The sequence below is a fragment of the Oncorhynchus mykiss genome, chromosome 4, assembly GCF_057628025.1.
Source record: "Oncorhynchus mykiss isolate SJ-2025 chromosome 4, ASM5762802v1, whole genome shotgun sequence".
Lineage (NCBI taxonomy): Eukaryota > Metazoa > Chordata > Actinopteri > Salmoniformes > Salmonidae > Oncorhynchus > Oncorhynchus mykiss.
Window position 1 is genome coordinate 9,868,315 of NC_143025.1, and position 22,882 is coordinate 9,891,196.

The 22,882-nt window shown below is 43.6% G+C and overlaps 1 protein-coding gene across 1 annotated transcript in view; it reads left to right on the forward strand.

Moving 5' to 3' along the window:
• The window catches only part of map1ab (microtubule-associated protein 1Ab), a 48,628-nt gene extending 26,888 nt beyond the window's left edge, over nucleotides 1–21,740 (forward strand). Inside the window, exons 4-6 of the mRNA XM_036969194.2 lie at nucleotides 264–12,204; nucleotides 12,917–13,149; nucleotides 15,823–21,740. Coding sequence (XP_036825089.1) covers nucleotides 417–12,204; nucleotides 12,917–13,149; nucleotides 15,823–15,978 — 12,177 coding nt within the window. The 5' untranslated portion in view covers nucleotides 264–416 and the 3' untranslated portion in view covers nucleotides 15,979–21,740. The remainder of the gene's footprint in view (nucleotides 1–263; nucleotides 12,205–12,916; nucleotides 13,150–15,822) is intronic.
• Nucleotides 21,741–22,882: the final 1,142 nt, after the last annotated feature.

Genomic DNA, 22,882 nt, shown 5'->3' on the forward strand with positions numbered 1-22,882 from the left:
GCTATTACTGTTCAGAACAGTCAATTCCTATTCAGAGCAGTATTTTCTGGCATTGTTGACTCTAGTCTGTAGTACTGAAAAGCTTTGTTTATTTTAAATTTTTAATTAAGATTAGATTACCAATGAAAAATGAATCTTAAATATTACTCCCACGAACTGGAATTGTGGATGAAAATCAAAACAGCAATGTCATTGAGCAATTTTTATACATCAGCACTGACCTCTGACCTTGGGGCTTGTCTCTGTCTCTCATTCTCCTGTAGGTCAGTGATTTGCTGGGCGAAGCGGCCCCCGAGCAGCGGGCCACACTCACTGTGTCCTGCCGAGCGGAGGTGGGTTGGAGCTCCCTGGGTCAGCAGCAGCACTTACGGGAGTTCCTTGAGTACAGACTGAACCCTGAGCCTGTGCTCCCCAAGATGGAGGGAGTCACAGAGTTCACGGAGTACATCTCCGAGACGGTAGACGTGCCTTCGCCCTTTGACCTCCTGGAGCCGCCCACATCTGGAGGCTTCCTGAAACTGTCCAGGCCCTGCTGCTATGTCTTCCCTGGGGGGAGGGGCGACTCGGCCCTGTTTGCGGTCAATGGCTTCAACATCCTAGTGGATGGAGGCTCTGAAAGGAAATCATGCTTCTGGAAGTTGGTCAGACACTTGGACCGCATCGACTCGATTTTACTCACTCACATTGGCGCAGACAATCTGCCAGGCATCAACGGGCTTCTTCAAAGGAAAATAGCAGAGCAGGAGGAGGAACAGTCACAAGGCTCTGCTAGCTACAGCGACTGGATGAAGAACCTGATCTCTCCAGAGCTTGGTGTGATCTTCTTCAATGTACCCGAGAAGCTACGTATGCCAGAATCAAACCTAAAGGTCAAGCGTAGCATCGAGGAGGCCTCACTCACGTTGCAGTACCTCAACAAACTGGGAATCAAGCCGGAGCCTCTCTGTAGACTGGTCAGTAACCCTATTGAGCCTTTAACTCTTTTCCATAAGATGGGAGTGGGCAAGTTAGACATGTATGTTCTGAACCCCGTCAAGGACAGTAAGGAGATGCAGTTTCTCATGCAAAAGTGGGCGGGTAACAGCAAGGCCAAAACTGGCATTGTGCTCCCCAATGGAAAAGAGGGAGAAATATCCGTACCTTACCTGACGTCAGTTACAGCATTAGTCGTCTGGCTTCCTGCCAATCCTGCAGAAAAGATTGTCAGAGTGCTGTTCCCTGGAAACGCACCACAAAACAAAATCCTGGAGGGCCTGGAGAAATTAAAGCACCTTGACTTCTTGCGATACCCAGTAGCCACACAAAAAGACATTGCCTCAGGAGCTCCACCTGCTGTTGTAAAACAGACAAAGCTGAAGCAAAGGACAGACAGCAAAGAGAGTCTCAAATCATCTCCCAAGACTACCAAATCCCCAAAGAAAGAAGCAGACGATGAGGTTTCGGTGACCACAGAGGCAAAGAGTGACTCTGTGAAGGAAGGTAGGAAACTGGTAGAGAATGAAAAACCCACAAAAATACTAAAATCCAAGACTGATGGACCAGAAAATAAAAAACTTTTGAAGGAGAAATCCTTGAGAAAACACTCAAAGGAAAAGGCATCCAAGATGGATGAGAAAAAAGACAAGGAAAAGAAAGAGATCAAACATGTCAAGAAAGATGACGCAGCTAAAAAAGAAGACAAAAAAAAAGACCCCAAAGTTGACAAGAAAAAGGACACATCCAAACCAGAGTTGAGAAAGATAACAAAACCTGACCTAAAACCCCTCACACCAGAGGTCAGAAAGACCCTGCACAGGGCAAAAGCGTCAAGTAAACCCAAAACCGACAAAAGCAAAGTCAAAACGGCCAAGGCAGAGCCTGCTGAACCCAAATCTGAGGAACTAGCAGCAGATACCATTCAGCCTGAGCCATTACAGAATGGGGCTGTTGAGGGCATGTCTGCTTCCTCCACTCCAGAGGATCTTACCAAGCCACCAGAGAGTGCAGTGGAGACACCAGCAGAAGAAAGCATGACCGAATCCCCTACCCAGGAGGAGGAGAAAGAACAGGAAACTGTCTCTCAAACTCCAACGGGCACAAAGTCACCTGAGAAAGGAGCAGCCACAACAATGGGATATGAGACTGAATCTCAAAGAAAAGAGGACAAATTAGCACAAGAGCATAAAGAAGAATTTAAAGCACAGGATGTGGATATTTATGAGGATGAGGGAGCTGCCATTGAGGACGATGAGGTGGAGGAAAAAGAAGGCCTGATAGCAGAGAGGAAAATGGTAGAGGAAGAGGAAGATATGGGGATAGGGGAGGAGGAAGAGGAAGGAGAAGATAACAGACTAGACAGGAAACATGAGGTGGAGGAAATGGAGAAAGCTGAAAAGCCCACAGCTATGGCTAAAGAGGAAAGCAGAAGGCCTTCATCCCAGGAGGAGGAAGAGGAAGATGAAGATGTTGTTGAAAAGGCCGAGCTGGAAGAGGTAGAAGACTTAGACGTGATAGCTGATGAAGAGGTCAAAGACCAACCTGAAGCGGGAGAGAAAGAAACATCGGCTAAGGACTGGGAAAGCAAAGCAGTCGAACAGACTGCTGGAGCCAAAGAGGAGGATGAGGAAGATGAGGAAGGCTACATCTCAAATGTTGGAGGCGCTACAGCCGACATAGTATCAACACTGCAAGGAGCCGCTGCTGCCGAGCCCATCTCCTTCATTCAAGACGAAACCATTCCCGGTTACTCCGAAACTGAACAGACCATCTCGGATGAGGAGATTCACGAGGAGGCGGAAGACAGGATACCACACCTCCAATACGAAGTGGGTACATATGACATCTCTGTCCCAGATCAGACAGGCTCCTTGGACACCATCCACAGGATGAAGGAGATGCAAGCAGCAGCTATGGCTGATGTAACAACCAAAGGTTTCATGAGTGGACAGGAGCAAGTATCAGTATTCACTAACATCATGTCTGCTCCCTTGGCAGAGGAAGAACTTGTTTCCTCAGCCACATCCATCACGGAGTATGATAAATTGTCCTCCTTTCCTACCTCTATTGCAGAGGACCAATTGGTTACTCCCGTCACTACACCTCAGACTGAGGAAACGGGCAAAAGCTCACTGGTTAACGATACTGTTAACAGCGTTCCAATGGCAATTCCAACCGAGGCCACACATGGGAAAGAACACTTCCACTCTGCTGGGACCATCTCACCAACATCCTCCTTGGAGGACGACAAGTGCTTAAAGTCACCTCCATCTGAGGAGTGCCTTCCGGTTGTTTCTGATGTGAAGACTGAGGATAAGGTCATCAAGGCTCACGATGAAGAGGAAGAAGAAGAAGACCAAACTCCTAACGTTGACATTTCACGTGAAAAACTACAGGAGAGTTTTGCCTCTCCTCAAATGTTCCAGGATAGAGAAAGGGATGTGGAAAAGCTCCCTGCCTCTGAGTCTCGTGTCTCCAAACCTGTTCAGGATTTGAAGCTGGATCAACCACCAGTTGATGAGGAGCTACAGCTCTTTAAGTCCAAAGAAGACATCTCAACGGCAGTGCCTCCAAAACCCCTTTCACCTCCACCCTCTTTCTCAAAGCCATTTAGGTCAGACTCAGTTACTTCAGAAGGTGAAGAGCGGTGCTTCAGTCCAGACGATAGCACTGTGAAAATGGCCTCTCCCACACAGTCTGGACCTCCCAGTGCAACCCACTCTCCTCTTCATCAGTCGCCTGTGGAAGAAAAGACCAAGGGCTTCCCAGGACTGGAGCATCAAACACAGGAGGACGTTCATGATACAGCCACCAAAACAGACGATGAGGATGCGAAGAAAGATCAAGAAGATAATAAGGAAAAACTAGATGCTGACATCCAGAAAGACAGTCAACGTGAGTCAGATGCACCACCATCTGGGGAGAAATCATTTGAACAAGACTTGGCGGTTACAAAAGTGGAAGAAAAAGATGGTCTCTCCGCTTCCACAGATGAGATCCCACTGAAACCGGAGACAATTCCTTTTCCCTCTGAGTCGGTCACAACGAAAGACGAAGTTTCCTTATTAGGAAAGGAATCTTTACGGGAAGACATTTCTAGTGGTGAGGCTATACTCGGACACGGTGACGAGGAAGATGATGATGACCATCAAGAGAAAGAATCCAAAGTGTGCAGTAAGGCTAAATTCCCAAAGGAGAAGGAGAGTAGCTTCTTAGATGATGACGATGGTGATGATGATGATGATGATGATGATACTTCTGATGTAAAACCCATAAAACAGGACATGAAGGAGAAAGAGACAGAAAAGCATGACACACACGAGGCTGAAACCACCAAAGAAGGTAAAGAAACAGAAAAGGTTGGTACCACTGAAGCTGAACCCATCAAGGAAGATACAGATTCGAAAGTGAAGGAAAAATGTGATATTCATGAAGTTGAACCCATCAAGGAACAGAAGAAAGAAACAGAAAAGGTTGGTACTACTGAAGCTGAACCCATCAAGGAAGATAAGAAAGTAACAGAAAAGGTTGGTGCTACTGAAGCTGAATCCATCAATGAACAGAAGAAAGAAACAGAAAAGGTTGGTGCTACTGAAGCTGAATCCATCAATGAACAGAAGAAAGAAACAGAAAAGGTTGGTACTACTGAAGCTGAACCCATCAAGGAACAGAAGAAAGAAACAGAAAAGGTTGGTGCTACTGAAGCTGAATCCATCAAGGAAGATAAGAAAGTAACAGAAAAGGTTGGTACTACTGAAGCTGAATCCATCAAGGAAGATAAGAAAGTAACAGAAAAGGTTGGTGCTACTGAAGCTGAACCCATCAATGAAGATAAGAAAGTAACAGAAAAGGTTGGTGCTACTGAAGCTAAATCCATCAAGGAAGATAGAGATACTTGTGGGGCCGAGCTCATCAAGGAGAAGTGTGAACCTCTGAAAGAAGAGAAACAGAAAGAAATAGAGACTATATTAACTTCTAAAGATGAGCTAAGCTCTTGTATCTCTACCTCTAAAGTGGAGCCAGCCTCAGACTCCACCACAACACAACAAATAGTACAAGAGAAAGATACCTTTGTTGCTGAAGCCATGAAAGATGAGACGAAAGAAAAGGATACCTTTGACACTGAACCGATAAGAGAAGATAAAATAGAAAAAGAGCGAGATACTCTTGTCAGTGAACCGACGGAAGAAGAGCACAGAGAGAAAGAGAAGGGTGATACATGCATGGCTGAATCCACCCAGGGGGAGAATAAAGAAAAGTATCATTCTTTTGAGATTGAAGTCAGTCAGGAAGAGAACATGGAGAAAGAGAAAGATTATACTCATGTGGCTGATGTCAGTAAAGAACGGAAGATGGAAAATGAGCAAGAGAAAGAAGATACTAGTGATTTCGAAGACGTCAAAGATGAGAAAGATAGAGATGAACGTTATGAAGCTGAACCCATCAGAGAGGAAAGAGAGAAAGATAGAGATGAACGTTATGAAGCTGAACCCATCAGAGAGGAAAGAGAGAAAGATAGAGATGAACGCTATGAAGCTGAACCCATCAAAGGAGAGGAAAGAGAGAAAGATAGAGATGAACGCTATGAAGCTGAACCCATCAAAGGAGAAGAAAGCGAGAAAGATAGAGATGAACGTTATGAAGCTGAACCCATCAAAGGAGAGGAAAGCGAGAAAGATAGAGATGAACGTTATGAAGCTGAACCCATCAAAGGAGAGGAAAGCGAGAAAGATAGAGATGAACATTATGAAGCTGAACCCATCAAAGGAGAAGAAAGCGAGAAAGATAGAGATGAGCGTTATGAAGCTGAACCCATCAGAGAGGAAAGAGAGAAAGATAGAGATGAACGTTATGAAGCTGAACCCATCAGAGAGGAAAGAGAGAAAGAAAATGAAACAGCTGACAAAGTCAAAGATGAGAAGAGCAAGGAAGAGACAGAAAAATATGATTCTCATGAGATTGAACCTGCTAAAGAGGAGGAAGAGGAGATGCAAGAGAAAGATCTACGAGAGGCCTTACAGCGCACCACACAGACAAGAACGGTAGAGAAACTAGAGGTGACGTCTGCGACAAAGCTTGAGTCTACATTTCAGGTTCAGTACTCAGATGGAGATGAGGAGGAGGAAGAGGAAGATGAATCAATTTGTATGGCTGGTGCAGGCTCAAGACCTTTATCAGTGGAACCTAGACAATCAGAGCACGACATCATGTCTCAACATCTGCCCTCAACTCAGCCATCAGAGAATGTGCTTAGTGACCAAACGAAGGACCGCCACTCTGAACAGACCACTGGGCTTGCGTCCTCATCACCGAAACGGGAGGCCTCTCCTGATAAAGACATCAAAGAGCAGCATAAAGAAGGACAACATAGACTCTCCCCTGAACTAGAAAAGGACACCAGGACAACTGAGACCACATCAGGACCCCATCTCAGCCAAGAGCCCACCATTGCTTTCCCTACCATGAAAGAGGATCCAGTCTCTGCTATCTCTACCACTAAAAAAGAACCAGTCTCAGACTCCATCACTACAGACAGCCAGGCAATAAGTTCAACACTATCAAGCACCGATAGCCAGGCTATAAGTTTAGCACTATCAAGTACCGATAGCCAGGCTGTAAGTTTAGCACTATCAAGCACCGATAGCCAGGCTGTAAGTTTAGCACTATCAAGCACCGATAGCCAGGCTGTAAGTTTAGCATCAAGCACCGATAGCCAGGCTGTAAGTTCAGCACTATCAAGCACCGATAGCCAGGCTGTAAGTTTAGCACTATCAAGCACCGATAGCCAGGCTGTAAGTTCAACTCTATCAAGCACCGATAACCAGGCTATAAGTTCAACACTATCAAGCACTGATAGCCAGGCTATCAGTTTAGCACTATCAAGCACCGATAGCCAGGCTAAAAGTTCAACACTATCAAGCTCTGACAGCCAGGCTAAAAGTTCAACACTATCAAGCGCTGACAGCCAGGCTGTAAGTTCAACACTATCAAGTGTTGACAGCCAGGTTGTAAGTTCAACACTATCAAGCGCTGAAAGCCAGGCTGTAAGTTACACTCTCTCGAGCACCGATAGCCAGGCTGTAAGTTCCACTCTCTCAAGCACCGATAGCCAGGCTGTAAGTTCCACTCTCTCAAGCGTTGACAGCCAGGCTGTAAGTTCCACTCTCTCGAGCACCGACAGCCAGGCTGTAAGTTCCACTCTCTCGAGCACCGACAGCCAGGCTATAAGTTCCACTCTCTCGAGCACCGATAGCCAGGCTGTAAGTTCCACTCTCTCAAGCACCGATAGCCAGGCTGTAAGTTCCACTCTCTCAAGCGTTGACAGCCAGGCTGTAAGTTCCACTCTCTCAAGCACCGACAGCCAGGCTGTAAGTTCCACTCTCTCGAGCACCGACAGCCAGGCTGTAAGTTCCACTCTCTCAAGTGTTGACAGCCAGGCTGTAAGTTCCACTCTCTCGAGCACCGACAGCCAGGCTGTAAGTTCCACTCTCTCGAGCACCGACAGCCAGGCTGTAAATTCCACTCTCTCGAGCACCGACAGCCAGGCTGTAAGTTCCACTCTCTCAAGTGTTGACAGCCAGGCTGTAAGTTCCACTCTCTCGAGCACCGACAGCCAGGCTGTAAGTTCCACTCTCTCGAGCACCGACAGCCAGGCTGTAAGTTCCACTCTCTCAAGCACCAACAGCCAAGCTGTAAGTTCCACTCTCTCGAGCACCGATAGCCAGGCTGTAAGTTCCACTCTCTCGAGCACCGACAGCCAGGCTGTAAGTTCCACTATCTCGAGCACCGATAGCCAGGCTGTAAGTTCCACTCTCTCGAGCACCGATAGCCAGGCTGTAAGTTCCACTCTTTCGAGCACCGATAGCCAGGCTGTAAGTTCCACTATCTCGAGCACCGACAGCCAGGCTGTAAGTTCCACTATCTCGAGCACCGATAGCCAGGCTGTAAGTTCCACTATCTCGAGCACCGACAGCCAGGCTGTAAGTTCCACAATCTCAAGCACCGATAGCCAGGCTGGTGTGGAGGAATCCCCCCAGCATGAAACACTGCTGCCTTCTATGACAACAAGCAAAGAAGCATCTAATACGGATGAAAAGGCGAAGCATTGTTCTCAAAAAGGAGAGGAGAAACCAGGCAAGGAAGCTGAGAGGGAATTGGAAACAGAGCGGGAAGTTGCTTCCCCGGGACACACACAACCTTGTTCATATTTTCTCTTGGATAAAGATTCTGCGAAGTTTCCGGAGGAAGTGGGCCACATTGATGCTACAAAAGCAGACAGTGCCTCTGAAAATGTGGAAGGTTTTGACAAAATGAGAACAGAGAAGGAGGCGATCGGTGTGAGCTTGCAAGAAGAAAATCAGGGCTTTGGCATGTCTAAGTATGAACCCTATGAAAAACCCATTTCGAAAGAAGAGGCATCAGACAATAAAGAAGACAGTGAGGTTTCTAGAGAATTTGATCGGTCAGCACATATTGGCGTTGATGATAACAGGAGAACTAGGCAGGCAGACGCTGGTGCAGCTGAATTCGACTCAGAGGACGAGGAAAAAGAGGAACCGCTGTCATTCAGTAGCGTTGATTACACTCCCCCACGTTTCACAGAGAGCGAGAGAAGCCCCAGTTGTAGCCCAAGTGCCTTCCCTGAACACAATGACAAAGAGAAAGGTCAAGAAGAAGAGAGTGATAGGAAGGAGGGACATGCTACACCACACGTGGAAAACAGCTTTGCATATTCAGAGACTCAAGACAACAAAACCACCCCAGCAGAGCCATGCTCATTACCTTTCAATCTCAAAGAAGATAAACCTGAAAAAGTTGAGAAAGATGAAATGAAGGACGATGCCTGGTCGGCCCCTCAAACATCTACAGGAGAGACGGACAAGACTGGAGCATCTCCTAGTATAGAGGAGTATCTGCCAGTCCAGTCAGGCAGAAAGGAAACAGCCTCTCTGTCATGGGGCCAATCCAACCTTGGTGCCCAAGCCTCAGCTACTGCCATGCTTTTTGAAGACATCCCTGAGAAGCAGACAACAGAGAAGGAAAAAGATGAGCCAGTGAAAGACAAGTTGGATTCATCTGATAGTGAGCGAGGAGACTCTCCCTCTGGTCGCTACTCACCAGCGGAGAAAGACATGTTACATCGTCAAGTTTCGCCTAAGGAAAAAGAAAATCAGGCTACTGCTGCCCCCCTGGCCGCGTACTCAGGACATCTCATAGACGATAATGTTCTTGCATCTGAGTACACTCAAATTGGCAGCTCTATCACCAGTAAATCTACAATGGGCTATTCTGAGAGAGAAGACACTCCGGACAGTGTATATAAGAGGCTACTGGTGGTGGGAGAGGATTATGATGATGATGACGATGATGATGATGATGATGATGATGATGAAGATGAGGACGGTGAAGATGCGGAGGAAGAAGAAGAAGAAGCCAGTGATCTAGATGTGGAGAAGGGTGCAAGAGAGCAGTCTGAAAAAGAAATCTGTAAAACGACATCGGATGATACCACACCTTCTAAACTTCTTGTTACAGAAGAAGAGGACAAGAAGGCCCTCTCACTCGAACCCAACCTCCTCAAAAAGGAGGAACCTACCCATTCAATGACCACAATCTGCCCTCCACTGGTAGATACTGCAGATTCCCTTTTGAAGAATGTAGTTGGTGCCTCGCCACTCCAGTCTGGCAGTTCCACTGCAATAGAACAAACAGGATCTGGAGGATATCCTTCTGAATCCTCAGAGTTTTCTGAGGACAGCCAGCTGGGGTTAAAGGAGGAGAGGTTTGACAGTCCTGACCTATCTCTGCCCACCAAGTCTAGTGAAGATAAACATTACAGTCAGGGAGACATTGAAGCTGAGAGGCAGCGAAGCCCAGATACCGCTAGTCGAAAACCAGAGGAAGCTCTTTCGTCTTACCTCCCATCTGCCTCAGCTTCTCTATCAACCAGCCACCAGTTACGAGAGGAGGTAGAGAGTCCCGTCACAGTGTCTAGTGCCCCCTACAGGACAGATTCTGAGGTTGCTTCCTTTGAGTATTCTTCATTCAAAGATGAAGAATCCTCAGTCAAGCACTCAATTCTCTCAACCTCAAGGGTAATACTAAAAGAGGAGTACCTAGAAGCCTCTGAAAAGCTTACCTCAACAACTACACCTACATTCAGTCTGACACAAGTCTCTCCAGTCTTACCTACTCCAGCCAAAGACACTATTCAACAAGACACATCATCAAGCCATAAAATGGACAAGGGTCAGACCTCTGATACCTTTCATAAACTTGAGGGCATTGTTGAAACCAAAACCATGCCTGCTTCAGAACCATTAAGTTCCCAGCTGTCCAAACCCGCTGAAACCATATCCACTTCAAGGGCTCTCTTTGATGTTTCCCCATTGCAAAGAGCTGACTCTCCTGACAGAGAATCCCAGGGCTCACTGGACAGCAAAGAGTCCTACACTCTTCCATGCCCCATTGAATGCCAGAAATCTTCAGTGACAGAGCAAAAAGAAGGCATGCTGTCCATAACTGAGACACACATGGCCACCATCGTCTCCAGTACAACCACAACAGTGACCCAATCTGATGTGGTGACAAAACCACAGGAGTCAAATGAAGCCTCTTCCAATGGGCCTACTGAGGTTCGCACAAGTGCCCAAGAAGTCTTCAGTGAAGCAAGCAAAGCCTCTTGTGCCACAATGTCAGATCTACCTAAATCTGATCTGCTTAAATCTGATCAGAAAAAGGAGGAAGAAGAAGAAGAAGAAGAAGAAGAGACAAAGAAAGAGAAAGATAAGATGGAAATGAAAGTGGAGGAGAAGAAAGAGAGCAAAGTAGAGACCCTAAAGGAGGACAAGGAAATGCCAGAGCAAAAGGATAAGGAGAAGAAAGAGATGGCTGGAGAGAAGGAAAAGGTAGAGGAAAAGCAATTGGAGGAGAAAGACGGGAAGGAGGAGGAGAAGAAAGACCAGACTGATGAGGAGAGTGAAAAGGAGAAGGAGAGGAAAGAGGGAGAGAAAGAGAAAGTAGAGGATAAAAAAGCAGAGAAACAGGAAGAGAAGACGTCCGAAAGGAGAAGGAGTAGCTTATCTGACTGGGAACTCCTACAAGGGCCGGGCGCATGCCCAAGCGCCCCTCCAGGCTATGAAGATGACAGGGAAGAGGAGGAGGAAGCGTACGAAACGGAAGAAGCAGAAGAAGCAGAGGAAGAATATGGCGAAGAAGAATGCGTAGCTCCAGGCCAGCCCACCCCTCTGTCCACAGCAGAACATGCCCACCAAACAAAGGCATCTGCCAAAACAGATGGAGTATCCAGTCGTCCCACTGACCTGCATATGGAGGCTACCTCCTCGTCCCCTCCTAGCTACTCCTCATGTGAATACAAACACCGCAAAGGAGAAATCTCCCCATCCTTCATCAACCCCAGTCCACACGCCCTCTCCAGCGATGATGGCGAAGAGGACAAAGGGAGCGACCACTCTCTTGAGGGGGATGAAGACGACCGCGAGCAACACTCGGTCAAGAGGAGGTCTCACAAGCAGAAGCGACATCTCACTCAATGTGGAGCTACTGGAGCAGGGGAGGGGTCGCAACCAGTTTCCATGCCTCCTGGTGGCATGGCAACTGGACTCGGGGTGGTGCTAGCTGGAGAGGAGACGCCCCCCACATCAGTGAGCGACTCATTAGCTTCGCAGTCTGACTCAGACGTACCTCCAGAGACCGAGGAGTGCCCATCGATTACAGCAGAGGGAAACCTGGACTCAGACGAAGATGCAGAACACCTGCCGGTGGACAAACTATCTGCATCTGCCACCGGAGGGGGCCATCAACCCCCCTCGCCCAGATCAGCTGCGAAGGCCCACGACCCCCTACCTGCCCCTATGAAGGACCCCCTCCCACACCCGCCACACCCTGACGTGTGCATGGTGGACCCAGAGGCCCTCTCTAACGACCAGAGCAGCACGGAGAAACTTCTCAAGAAGGATCACAAGACAACCAAGAGCCTGCGGAAGGGCCTGGGCAAGCCTAAGTCTGCGTCCCCAGCCCGGAAGGGGAAGAGGTCCACCACCCCTGTGAAGCAGACCTCCAAGGACTCCTCGCCTCGATCGGCCTCTCTGAGAAGGAGGGACACGGAAAGGAGCTCCAGGCTGACGCAGAAGTCCGAGGGCCTGGGATCCAAGGGGGACCTACACGCTCCAGGGAAAGGCCTGGTGAACGGCGTCAAGAGTAATTTGGGTAAAAAATAAAGAAGGATCATATGACTCCATATTCAGTAGTAGAGGAAACTTGAAAAACATCAAAGATGATAACAATGCAATAGGTTATAACCTTGAAGGGGAAAGGAAACACTTTAGGAAGTAAATCAGTTACAGCTAGCTGGTGTTCTAAATCCTAGTGTTTCTATTCCCCTTTAAATTTCAAAAATCAACCCCCAAAGGCTTGATGACACACACTTCCCCATTCTAATTTACTTTTGATTTACATAGACATAGAAGTCTGAATCCCCCCCCCCCCCCCCCATTCAAACAGGGGAAAAGTCATTAGTCATTCTAAAGTCTAAAATCATTAGTCATTCTAAAGGCATTAGTCATTCTAAAGGCATTCGACATTCAAAAGTCTAAAGTCATTAGTCATTCTAAAGTCAATAGTCATTATAAAGGCTTTAGACATTCTAAAGTCTAAAATCATTCGTCATTCTAAAGTCATTAGTCATTCTAAAGGCATTAGTCATTCTAAAGGCATTAGACATTCTAAAGTCATTAGACATTCTAAAGTCATTAGACATTCTAAAATCATTGGTCATTTCAAAGGCATTAGACATTCTAAAGTCATTAGACATTCTAAAATCATTGGTCATTTCAAAGGCATTAGACATTCTAAAGTCATTAGTCATTCTAAAGTCAGTAGAGACTTCTCCAATTTTACAACATGGTCCCTCCTCCTTCAGGTACCAACTCCCAGAAATCTAGTTCAGCCGTCCCCCCTGGGCCTCCAATCTATGTGGACCTGGCCTACGTGCCCAACCACTGCAGTGCCAAGAATGTGGACCAGGAGTTCTTCAAGCGGGTGCGTGCTGCGTACTACGTGGTGAGCGGCAACGACCCGGCCGGTGGAGAGCCTAGTCGTGGTGTCCTGGATGCCCTTTTGGAAGGCAAGGCCACATGGGGCTCCAATCTACAGGTGCTTGCTCTATTTCTTTCCCTTAGTCTCTCTCTGTCTGCATACATGCAGGCTCCGCTGTTAAGTAAATGTTTGACTTTTCTCCACATTGTGAGTACATTCTGTTTGACTTTTTTTTCTTCCACATTTTGTTTTTTTATGTTTTTCCTAAATTTGTTTGGACTTTTCTCCACATTTCCATTTAGCCTGTGTTTTCTCGCTGTGAAGACATTCTGCACCACTGCTAATCTCAGGATCCAGAGGGATATATTCAGAATCACTGATCTGAATCACTTGTAAAATGGACTTGGTAGTGTAAACAGATGCTTGACAATGCTTTAGACAATGTATGCCATTGTTTACAACCACTGAGACGGACATCATTATTTGAGCATTTAGATTGTACACTACCGTTCAAAAGTTTGGGGTCACTTAGAAATGTCCTTGTTTTCCATGAAAACATACATGAAATGAATTACAAAATGAATAGGAAATATAGTCAAGATGTTGACAAGGTTATAAATAATGATTTTTAATTGAAATAATAATTGTGTCCTTCAAACTTTGCTTTTGTCAAAGAATCCTCCATTTGAAAAAAGTACAGCCTTGCAGACCTTTGGTTAGTTGTCAATTTGTTGAGGTAATCTGAAGAGATTTCACCCCATGCTTCCTGAAGCTCCTCCCACAAGTTGGATTGGCTTGATGGGCACTTCTTACGTAGCATACGGTCAAGCTGCTCCCACAACAGCTCAGTAGGGTTGAGATCCGGTGACTGTGCTGTCCACAGGGTATGGCATGGCGTTGCAAAATGGAGTGATAGCCTTCCTTCTTCAAGATCCCTTTTACCCTGTACAAATCTCCCACTTGACCACCACCAAAGCACCCCCAGACCATCACATTGCCTCCACCATGCTTGACAGATGGCGTCAAGCAGACCTCCAGCATCTTTAAAAAAAATTCTGCGTCTCACAAATGTTCTTATTTGTGATCCGAACACCTCAAACTTAGATTTGTCTGTCCATCACACTTTTTTTCCAATCTTCCTCTGTCCAATGTTTATTTTGCCCATCTTAATATTTTATTTTTATTGGCCAGTCTGAGATGTGGCTTTTTCTTTGCAACTCTACCTAGAAGGCCAGCATCCCGGAGTCACCTCTTCACTATTGACATTAAGACTGGTGTTTTGCGGGTACTGTTTAATGAAGCTGCCAGTTGAGGACTTGTGAGGTGTCTGTTTCTCAAACTAGACACTAATGTACTTGTCCTTTTGCTCAGTTGTGCACCGGGACCTCCCACTTCTCTTTCTATTTTGGTTAGAACCAGTTTGTGCTGTTCTGTGAAGGGAGTAGTAGACAACGTTGTACGAGATCTTTAGTTTCTTGTCACATGGAATAGCCTTCTTTCACAGAACAAGAATAGACTGATGAGATTCAGAAGAAGGTCTTTGTTTCTGGCCATTTTGAGCCTGTAATCGAACCCACAAATGCTGATGCTCCAGATACTCAACTAGTCTAAAGAAAGCTCGTTTTATTGCTTCTTTAATCAGTACAAAAGTTTTTAGCTGTGCTAACATAATTGCAAAAGGGTTCTCTAAGGATCAATTAGCCTTTTAAAATGATAAACTTGGATTAGCTAACACAACGTGCCATTGGAACACAGGAGTGATGGTTGCTGAAAGTGGGCCTCTACGCCTATGTAGATATTCCATAAAAAAACATCCGTTTCCAGCTACAATAGTCCTTTACAACATTAACAATGTCTACACTGTATTGCTGATCAATTTGATGTTATTTTGATGGCCACAAAAAAATACAAATAAAATATAATATATATATTTATATATACAGTGGGGCAAAAAAAGTATTTAGTCAGCCACCAATTGTGCAAGTTCTCCCACTTAAAAAGAGGAGAGAGGCCTGTAATTTTCATCATAGGTACACTTCAACTATGACAGACAAAATGAGAAAACAAAATCCAGAAAATCACATTGTAGGATTTTTAATGAATTTATTTACAAATTATGATATTTATTTATTTCAAAAACAAGGATATTTCTAAGTGACCCCAAGCTTTTGAACAGTAATGTAATTGTCAATGTTGTTCAATGTTCCAACCGGGAATATTGCAACAAAAACTGGTTGCAATAACATCAGTATGACAAATTTTGTGACATCATAGTCCAGTTGTTTACTGGGTGTACTGTAACATGACATTTTGTGACATCATAGTCCAGTTGTTTACTGGGTGTACTGTAACATGACATTTTGTGACATCATAGTCCAGTTGTTTACTGGGTGTACTGTAACATGACATTTTGTGACATCATAGTCCAGTTGTTTACTGGGTGTACTGTAACATGACATTTTGTGACATCATAGTCCAGTTGTTTACTGGGTGTACTGTAACATGACATTTTGTGACATCATAGTCCAGTTGTTTACTGGGTGTACTGTAACATGACATTTTGGAAAACGTTAATTTAGCACCCGACAAAAAAACACGTCTTAATCAGACGCCAGACGTCTTAAAAATAAATTTCATGGTTCGTTATAAATCTTCTTATGACACATTATTTACCAGAAAAAAAAGACGTTTTATGACGTTAAATGCTGCCTGATTTTGCCAGCTCGGCTGATTGCTTGATCAATGTATTGGTGAATTTGACTTGATACATGTCCTCCATCTCTAACCTAGGTGACTCTGATCCCTACTCATGACACGGAGGTGACACGGGACTGGTACCAGCAGACGCACGAGAAACAGCAGGACCTGAACATCATGGTCTTGGCCAGTAGCAGCACAGTGGTCATGCAGGATGAGTCCTTCCCTGCCTGCAAGATTGAGTTCTAAATTCTGCACCCGTTGCTATGTTACCTTCCTCTTCCTCATCCGTGCTACTCTTTATCCTCCCATATGTAAGACTCCATTGCATTTGCTGTCGTCTTCGGCATGTGCACTGGCTTCAAACTGGTCAATGTTATCTGATAACAGCCAGCTACGGTATGTCAGGCAGAAACATAGCTAAAGTACAGGGTACATGGTAGCTGTACAAAGGTGTGATGTATATTTGTTTCAATTATGCTTTCCATTTAAACAACATACTTGCACGATAAAAACACCTCTTTATTAGATTCGGTCTTAAACAACATTGTTTTTTTTTTCCTTCACATATAACCTCTCCAACGTGCACATATTGTGATCACGCACATCATCTGTGATGAGGATAATTCTCAAAAGTTATTTCAGCTTTCAAATCACTGTACTGCACCTCAAATCCACATCTAAATGGACAACACTTTCCAACTAAAAGTGCTATCTTTACAATGTATCGATTGGTCTCGCGTTGTTGGGGCGTCTAGTGCCTAATGCTCCATTTAAGATTGTCCACAGTTATGTCACATTCAACATATGAAACTTCAACACTCTTACTTATTGTCTTAAACTCAACAGAGAAATACAAAATGAAAATAAAATGTAGAAATTGCTTATCCAAAGGGCCAAAGTAAGTGCCAAAACAGTCTTGAGGTAAGACAGGGGCTGTGTCCCAAATCTGTCTTGCCTACTACTTCCCTAAACAGTATACTGCGTACTAATTGATCTACATACTACAATGTACTTAGTAAACAAAAATTATGCAGCAAGCAACAAATATCAACATGATGCGAAGGCATCAAACATGTTGTCGCACTTGTTCCCCCGTCATCTGTTCATTTTTTTTGTAAAGCACATCTGATTATCAGCTGGTGTCGAACCAGCGCGGGTGTGAAAAAACACTTCCTCAATAGTGTGTAGTAAATTCTACCAGAGGAACAGCCTAAATAAGTATGACATCTAGGCATTTCATGAATACTCGTTTTATCGAAATTTCACATACTCAAACGGCCTACTATTTAGGATGCAAGTATGGATATTCGGACACGGGCAGTTGTTAACGCTCTGCAAAATAAGTCGAAAACCGTTACGAGATGAACAGTTACTTGATCTCGCTTGTACGCAGACTACGCACAATGTTGTATAATGGTAGTAGCTTTCGTAAGTCTCCTTAATCAGACTACGAATAATGTTGTATAATGGTAGTAGCTTAGTAAGTATCCTAAATTGAGGCTTTGTTTTCGATATATAAGACATTACTCCTGTTCGGAGATATTACGTAAGATGCAGCTCTAGATGCTGTACCATTTGACTTTCTCAGTACTCTTAACTACGTCAACTGGTGTTACAGAGGACTATTACCACATTGCTTGTCGTGAAGCTTTAGGAGGGGCCTGAAAGTGCTACTTTCAGTTTAAATAACTAGCTAGCTTTTATGAATTATTATTTTCCTCGGTAGCTGAAGCATGATTCTTGCATTTAGCTCAGACTCCTCCCTCGAGGAGTTTTTTTTTTTTTTTTTTGCCTGTGTGTCTAGTCCTTGCAGTCTCCAAGTAGGGAGTAGCCTATAAACATGTTCCAATACCTTACCGTTTGGCTGTGTGTTTGCTAAAATGAACATTACACTGTAGGCACCGGGCAAAGAGATGGTTCTCTTGTATTTGCTATATTTGTGCTGGATATAATGGTTCTTTATCAATATGTGAAGCAGTGGAGGCTGCTGAGGGGAGGGACGGCTCATAATAATGGTCGGAACAGAGTGAATGGAATGGCATCAAACACCTGGAAACAATGGAAACCATGGAAACAAAGTGTTTGATGTATTTGATAACATTCCACTGATTCCGCTCCAGTCGTCACCACGAGCCAGTCGTCCTGTGATCTGAAGCCATTATCGTGGTCTTTGTTGGTATGTTGATATGTTGATACATGGAGAGATTGTGTTATAACACATTAGAGGAGGATGTTTAAGTGAATGCAGCTGACTGGTTGAGACAGAGGCAACCGAGATGAATGTATTACGTTTGATGTTTTCTCCCGTTTTCAGTTAAATTATACTGTCTGAATGAAACTATTTAATGAATTGATGGAAACTGTATCGATTTTCCGTGGCGAATGTAGCCATTAGAGTCTACTGGAAACAATGGAAACCATGGAAACAATGTGTTTGATGTATTTGAATGTAGCCATTAGAGTCTACTCCGTCCCACTAAGACATGGTTGTGTGGAGGTTGTGTGAGTGTTCTTGTGGGGGGGGGGGGAAACATGACTGCGGTGGTAGACAATCGCTCTCATGTGTCTTCTGGTTGGGGTATATTGGTCAAGTGAGAAGGGTTACTTTTATAGTAGGCATTGTGGAGAGGGGAACCTGGATCCAGGGATAACACAAGAAACTGTGGAGAGGAACCTGGATCCAGGGATAACACAAGACATTGTAGAGAGGGGAACCTGGATCCAGGGATAACACAAGGAACTGTGGAGAGGGGAACCTGGATCCAGGGATAACACAATAAACTGTGGAGAGGAACCTGGATCCAGGGATAACACAAGAAACTGTGGAGAGGGGAGCACTTTAGAATATCAAACAAATCCATAGTTGTTGTCCAGGAATAGTGCATCTAGTCTGATCCATGTGGATGGATGCTGTATCCTGTATACACACAGTTGGTAGGCGAAAATGTCATTAGCCAGCTTAGCCAGCACATTTAGCCAGCACATTTTAGATTCAGTTTCTTATCAGTTTATTGCTGGTTAGCATTTGTCCCCTATCTTAAAGTGCCGCCCAGAAAATGCATCAGACAATAACGTTGTCAAAGAGCAAGAATGCACTTTTCAAAGGGGAGAAGAGGAGCTTAGGAGTGGGGCTGTGGTTCTAGTGAGAGAAGCACACACGTTATTTACATTTTTATTCAGCGTTCTTTACCATAACGTGGACTATGGTAGCCTTTGATTTTAGAATAGGTGGCTAGAGCAAACGCTCCATACTGTATGTGAAGACGTTCCAACAATAACGCAAGGTAGATATTTATCTAATAAAAAATTAAATAATACACTTTTCAGCCCTAAGATCATATGTATGAAACGAACATGAATGTGATGTTGTCGATTTGTAGTGGATAGAGATGTGGCACGTGCACCACAGGTCTTACGAGTAGAAGGACGTTTTGTGTTGTACGTGCTTGAGTGACACACACACAGAGACGGGGACAACAACAGTGTGTGTCTTAAAAGTGACCGTTTGCGCTGGGTAATCAGAGGTGGAGATACTTACTATGTCGCACTGCTCATCGGAACTCCTTACAAAACGTGATTCAGATTTGCATTAAATTCCATAGAGATTATAGAGTCAGTTTTTGATAGTTTTGCGTTTTACTGTACTTTTCTGGTAGTTAATTTTGTAGTTTTATTAGTTAAATTTAATTCATGAATAAATTATCAGTATTAGATTTTTTTATTTTTATTGATTTGAATTGTTTTTCAATATTTCAGTTACATGTAGAATTAACAATTATGATTGTCTCTTTTGTTTACATTTCTTAGACTGTATTTTTGAAAAGACTGGCTAAAAATGTATTTTATAATAAGCATGTGATTTTCAGCATTCGTTTTTTGCTTAGTGATTCTCATATGTAAGGTGTTTCTGTTTAGAGCTGCTGTGTTGTGTGTTTGGGGCTCCTGGCTTGAGGCCAGAGAGAGTGGATTGGGTTGGGCAGGCAGAGGTTGCTGGAGAGTCTGTCTATGACTCATAGTCTGTAGACGGACAGACATCCTTTACATCGAACTGCAAGAGGAACGTTCTCTCCCTCTATTGGATCCAGAACCTAACAGAGTCTCCTCTTAGGCTAAACCCATAAAGGCACTGTCTGTAGCCATCTTGCACTAGCCTGAGAACAGTGCCATCTTTGTCTGTTTTTTTTTCTGAACTTACTCAAATGTACGCTGCTATAATAGGCTGCAGGACAGCTTCCCCCAGGTCTGTTCCTAGCCCGGCCCACTCTCTGACTAGCAACGCGGCAGAGCCAGCCGGACTCGCGTCTCCGGCTGAATGGTTTCTTTCAGTATTATTGAGATACTCAATTTTGTTAGCTTTAGAGTCAGTATGCTTGTCATGTTGATTAATAGGAAGGTCAGAATAGCTGCTACGCTGAGTGAGAGCATCTCTATCCCCCGGAGGATAGAGATGGAGGATCAAATAGCTGTGTATGAGCAACTACATTTCCCGGGATAGAGGGGCCACACTAAGCCTATGACAGGTAGTCAGTGAAGGTATATATACATGGCTTTGGATATATTACAATGTCGTCACAAACTACTGTTTCTAAACGGATCATATCAATCTAAGTCTCTCTACCCCTTTTTGGCACTCTATGGCAGGTACAGATCTAGTACAGGGAAGGTAAGGGGGAATCTGAACCAGGCTCAAGATTGGCTGTTTAACGTATACTGTCTATGACATGGGTTTTCTGAATGGGCTGATATGGTGAATTGTCCTCAAGTCTGACTTAAGTCTGAGTTTTGTTTTAAGTTGTGGTGGAGCATCTTGGTGGTTCGATTCCAAATACCCAGCCTTAGGATCAAGCACCCTGGGGCCTTGGCAGATGGCTGTGAAATACTAAATAAAAAATAATATACAAAATATGACTTTGCAGAATGCACTAAACCTGAAATAATTCTATTGATACAGTTGGTACTGTACTGAATGCTGCTGGACAAAAAACCCAGAAGAAAACAGAATTGTACGCAAATATCTAAGAGATATATCAGTGGAGGAAAGCCTAAGGAAGAGACAGACTACTGTATTCAGATTTAATTTCTAGAACAATGATTGTAACTCAAAACAGAAAGTACAGTTTATTCATATTGCAGTGGCTGTTGTTTCATTTGCGGTTCTGTCCCAAGAGGAGAAAACTGTTATTTATGACAACACAAAGACTCGGTGTCCCATACAAACAGCAACATACTTACAATAACACAGAAACTAACTGCAGCTGAAACTTTTCCTGAATATGACTTGAAAACACATTGGAGACAGAAGAAAACAACGAATGAGTCAAATGAAAGATACATGTACATGTATGTACTGTACACAACTATGTATATACACCTTAAAACAAAGTCTCAATAGATATGTTATGAAACGTATGATCATTCTTGTTATTTTAGCAGATTTTAATCAAGTGTATGATCAAAACTTCCCAAGCCTTGAACAAAGACACATAGCCAATGCTAACTAGGTAGCTAACAGATGAAAAAGAAACATCTTTCAGTTTCATTTCCATTCTCCCAACTTTCTCATCATAAAAAGATTTGAACTCTTTTGAACATATATCATTGTCCCATCTTATCTCTCTGCATGTGAACTATTTGGTTGTAATCCTGAATGTAATTGTTTATTAACATGAAAATGAAAACAGGAAATGCTCTTTTAAAATGGTATATTTGAAACAGCTGATTGTTTAACTGGTACTGGGATGGCATATATTATTACCGTGCTGTGCTTGACTGTTTTACCCTAAGATGTTGTTATAATAAAACATGTTGTAGTTCTTCGGTCTTTGTCGCTGTATTAATCTTAGTTCTGTTACTATCTTCAGTGCAATTGTAGAAAATTGTCTCTCTCTCTCTCTCTCTCTCGCTCTTTAAATCTAAAATGCAAAACTACAACTAGGCCTACCGCAGATTAATTGTAAAAGGGAAACAGCCTGGTGATCACCAATAAAAATGCATTTATTGAAATCAGACCACGAGCCTCTTGTTGTTTTGGGATCTTTCTCTTTCATGTGAGTCAGTTTTGTGTTGTGACTCCTATGTAAACGAAGGGGGAGGGGCATATGCAGACTAAAAGGAACACTAAAAGGAAAGATTTATTAGCCCAAAAATGTAGCCAAATGGAGAAATTAATGAAATAACTATGAAAACATTGTACTCTGAGGCTGTCCTAATATGGACACCATACATTATATGGACATCAAACAATGAATGAATTCCTTCACAAATCCATTCAGGTTGGAATGTTTGAGGAAGGGATAGTATAGAGAGAATTTATAGGGTATTATAAAGTATTGATAGGGTAGTATATGATAGTGTAGGATATTATAGATTAGGATAGTATAGAGAGTATTGATAGGGTATTATAGATTAGGATAGTATTGTAATGGGTCCTATGTGTAGCTGGTGTAGAGAGTCAGGCGCAGGACAGCAGAAATGAGTAATCAATGTACTTTTACTCAAAATGTCCAATATACAAAGTAACAAATACACGCACACCATGACAGACCGAAAATACAATAAACAATCACTCACAAAAAAAAAACATGGGGGAACAGAGGGTTAAATAATGAACAAGTAATTGTGGGATTGAAATCAGGTGTGTTAAACAAAGACAAAACAAATGGAAAATGAAAAGTGGATCGGCGGTGGCTAGATGGCCGGTGACGTCGAACGCCGCCCGAACAAGGAGAGGGACCGACTTTGGTGGAAGTCGGGACAAGTATACGAGTATTGGTAGGGTAATATAGAGTATTGGTAGGGTCACATAGAGTATTGTTAGGGTAATATAGGATATTATAGATTAGGATAGTATAGAGTATTGGTAGGATAATATAGAGTATTGGTAGGATAGTTTAGGACAATATAGATTAGGATAGTATAGAGAGTACTGGTAAGGTGATATAGAGTATTGATAGGATAGTATAGGATATTATAGATTAGGATAGTATAGAGAATATTGGTAAGATAGTATAGGATATTATAGATTAGGATAGTATAGAGTATTGGTAGGGTAATATAGAATATTGGTAGGGTAATATAGAGCATTGGTAGGATTATATAGGATGTTATAGATTAGGATAGTATAGAGAATATTGGTAGGATAGTATAGAGA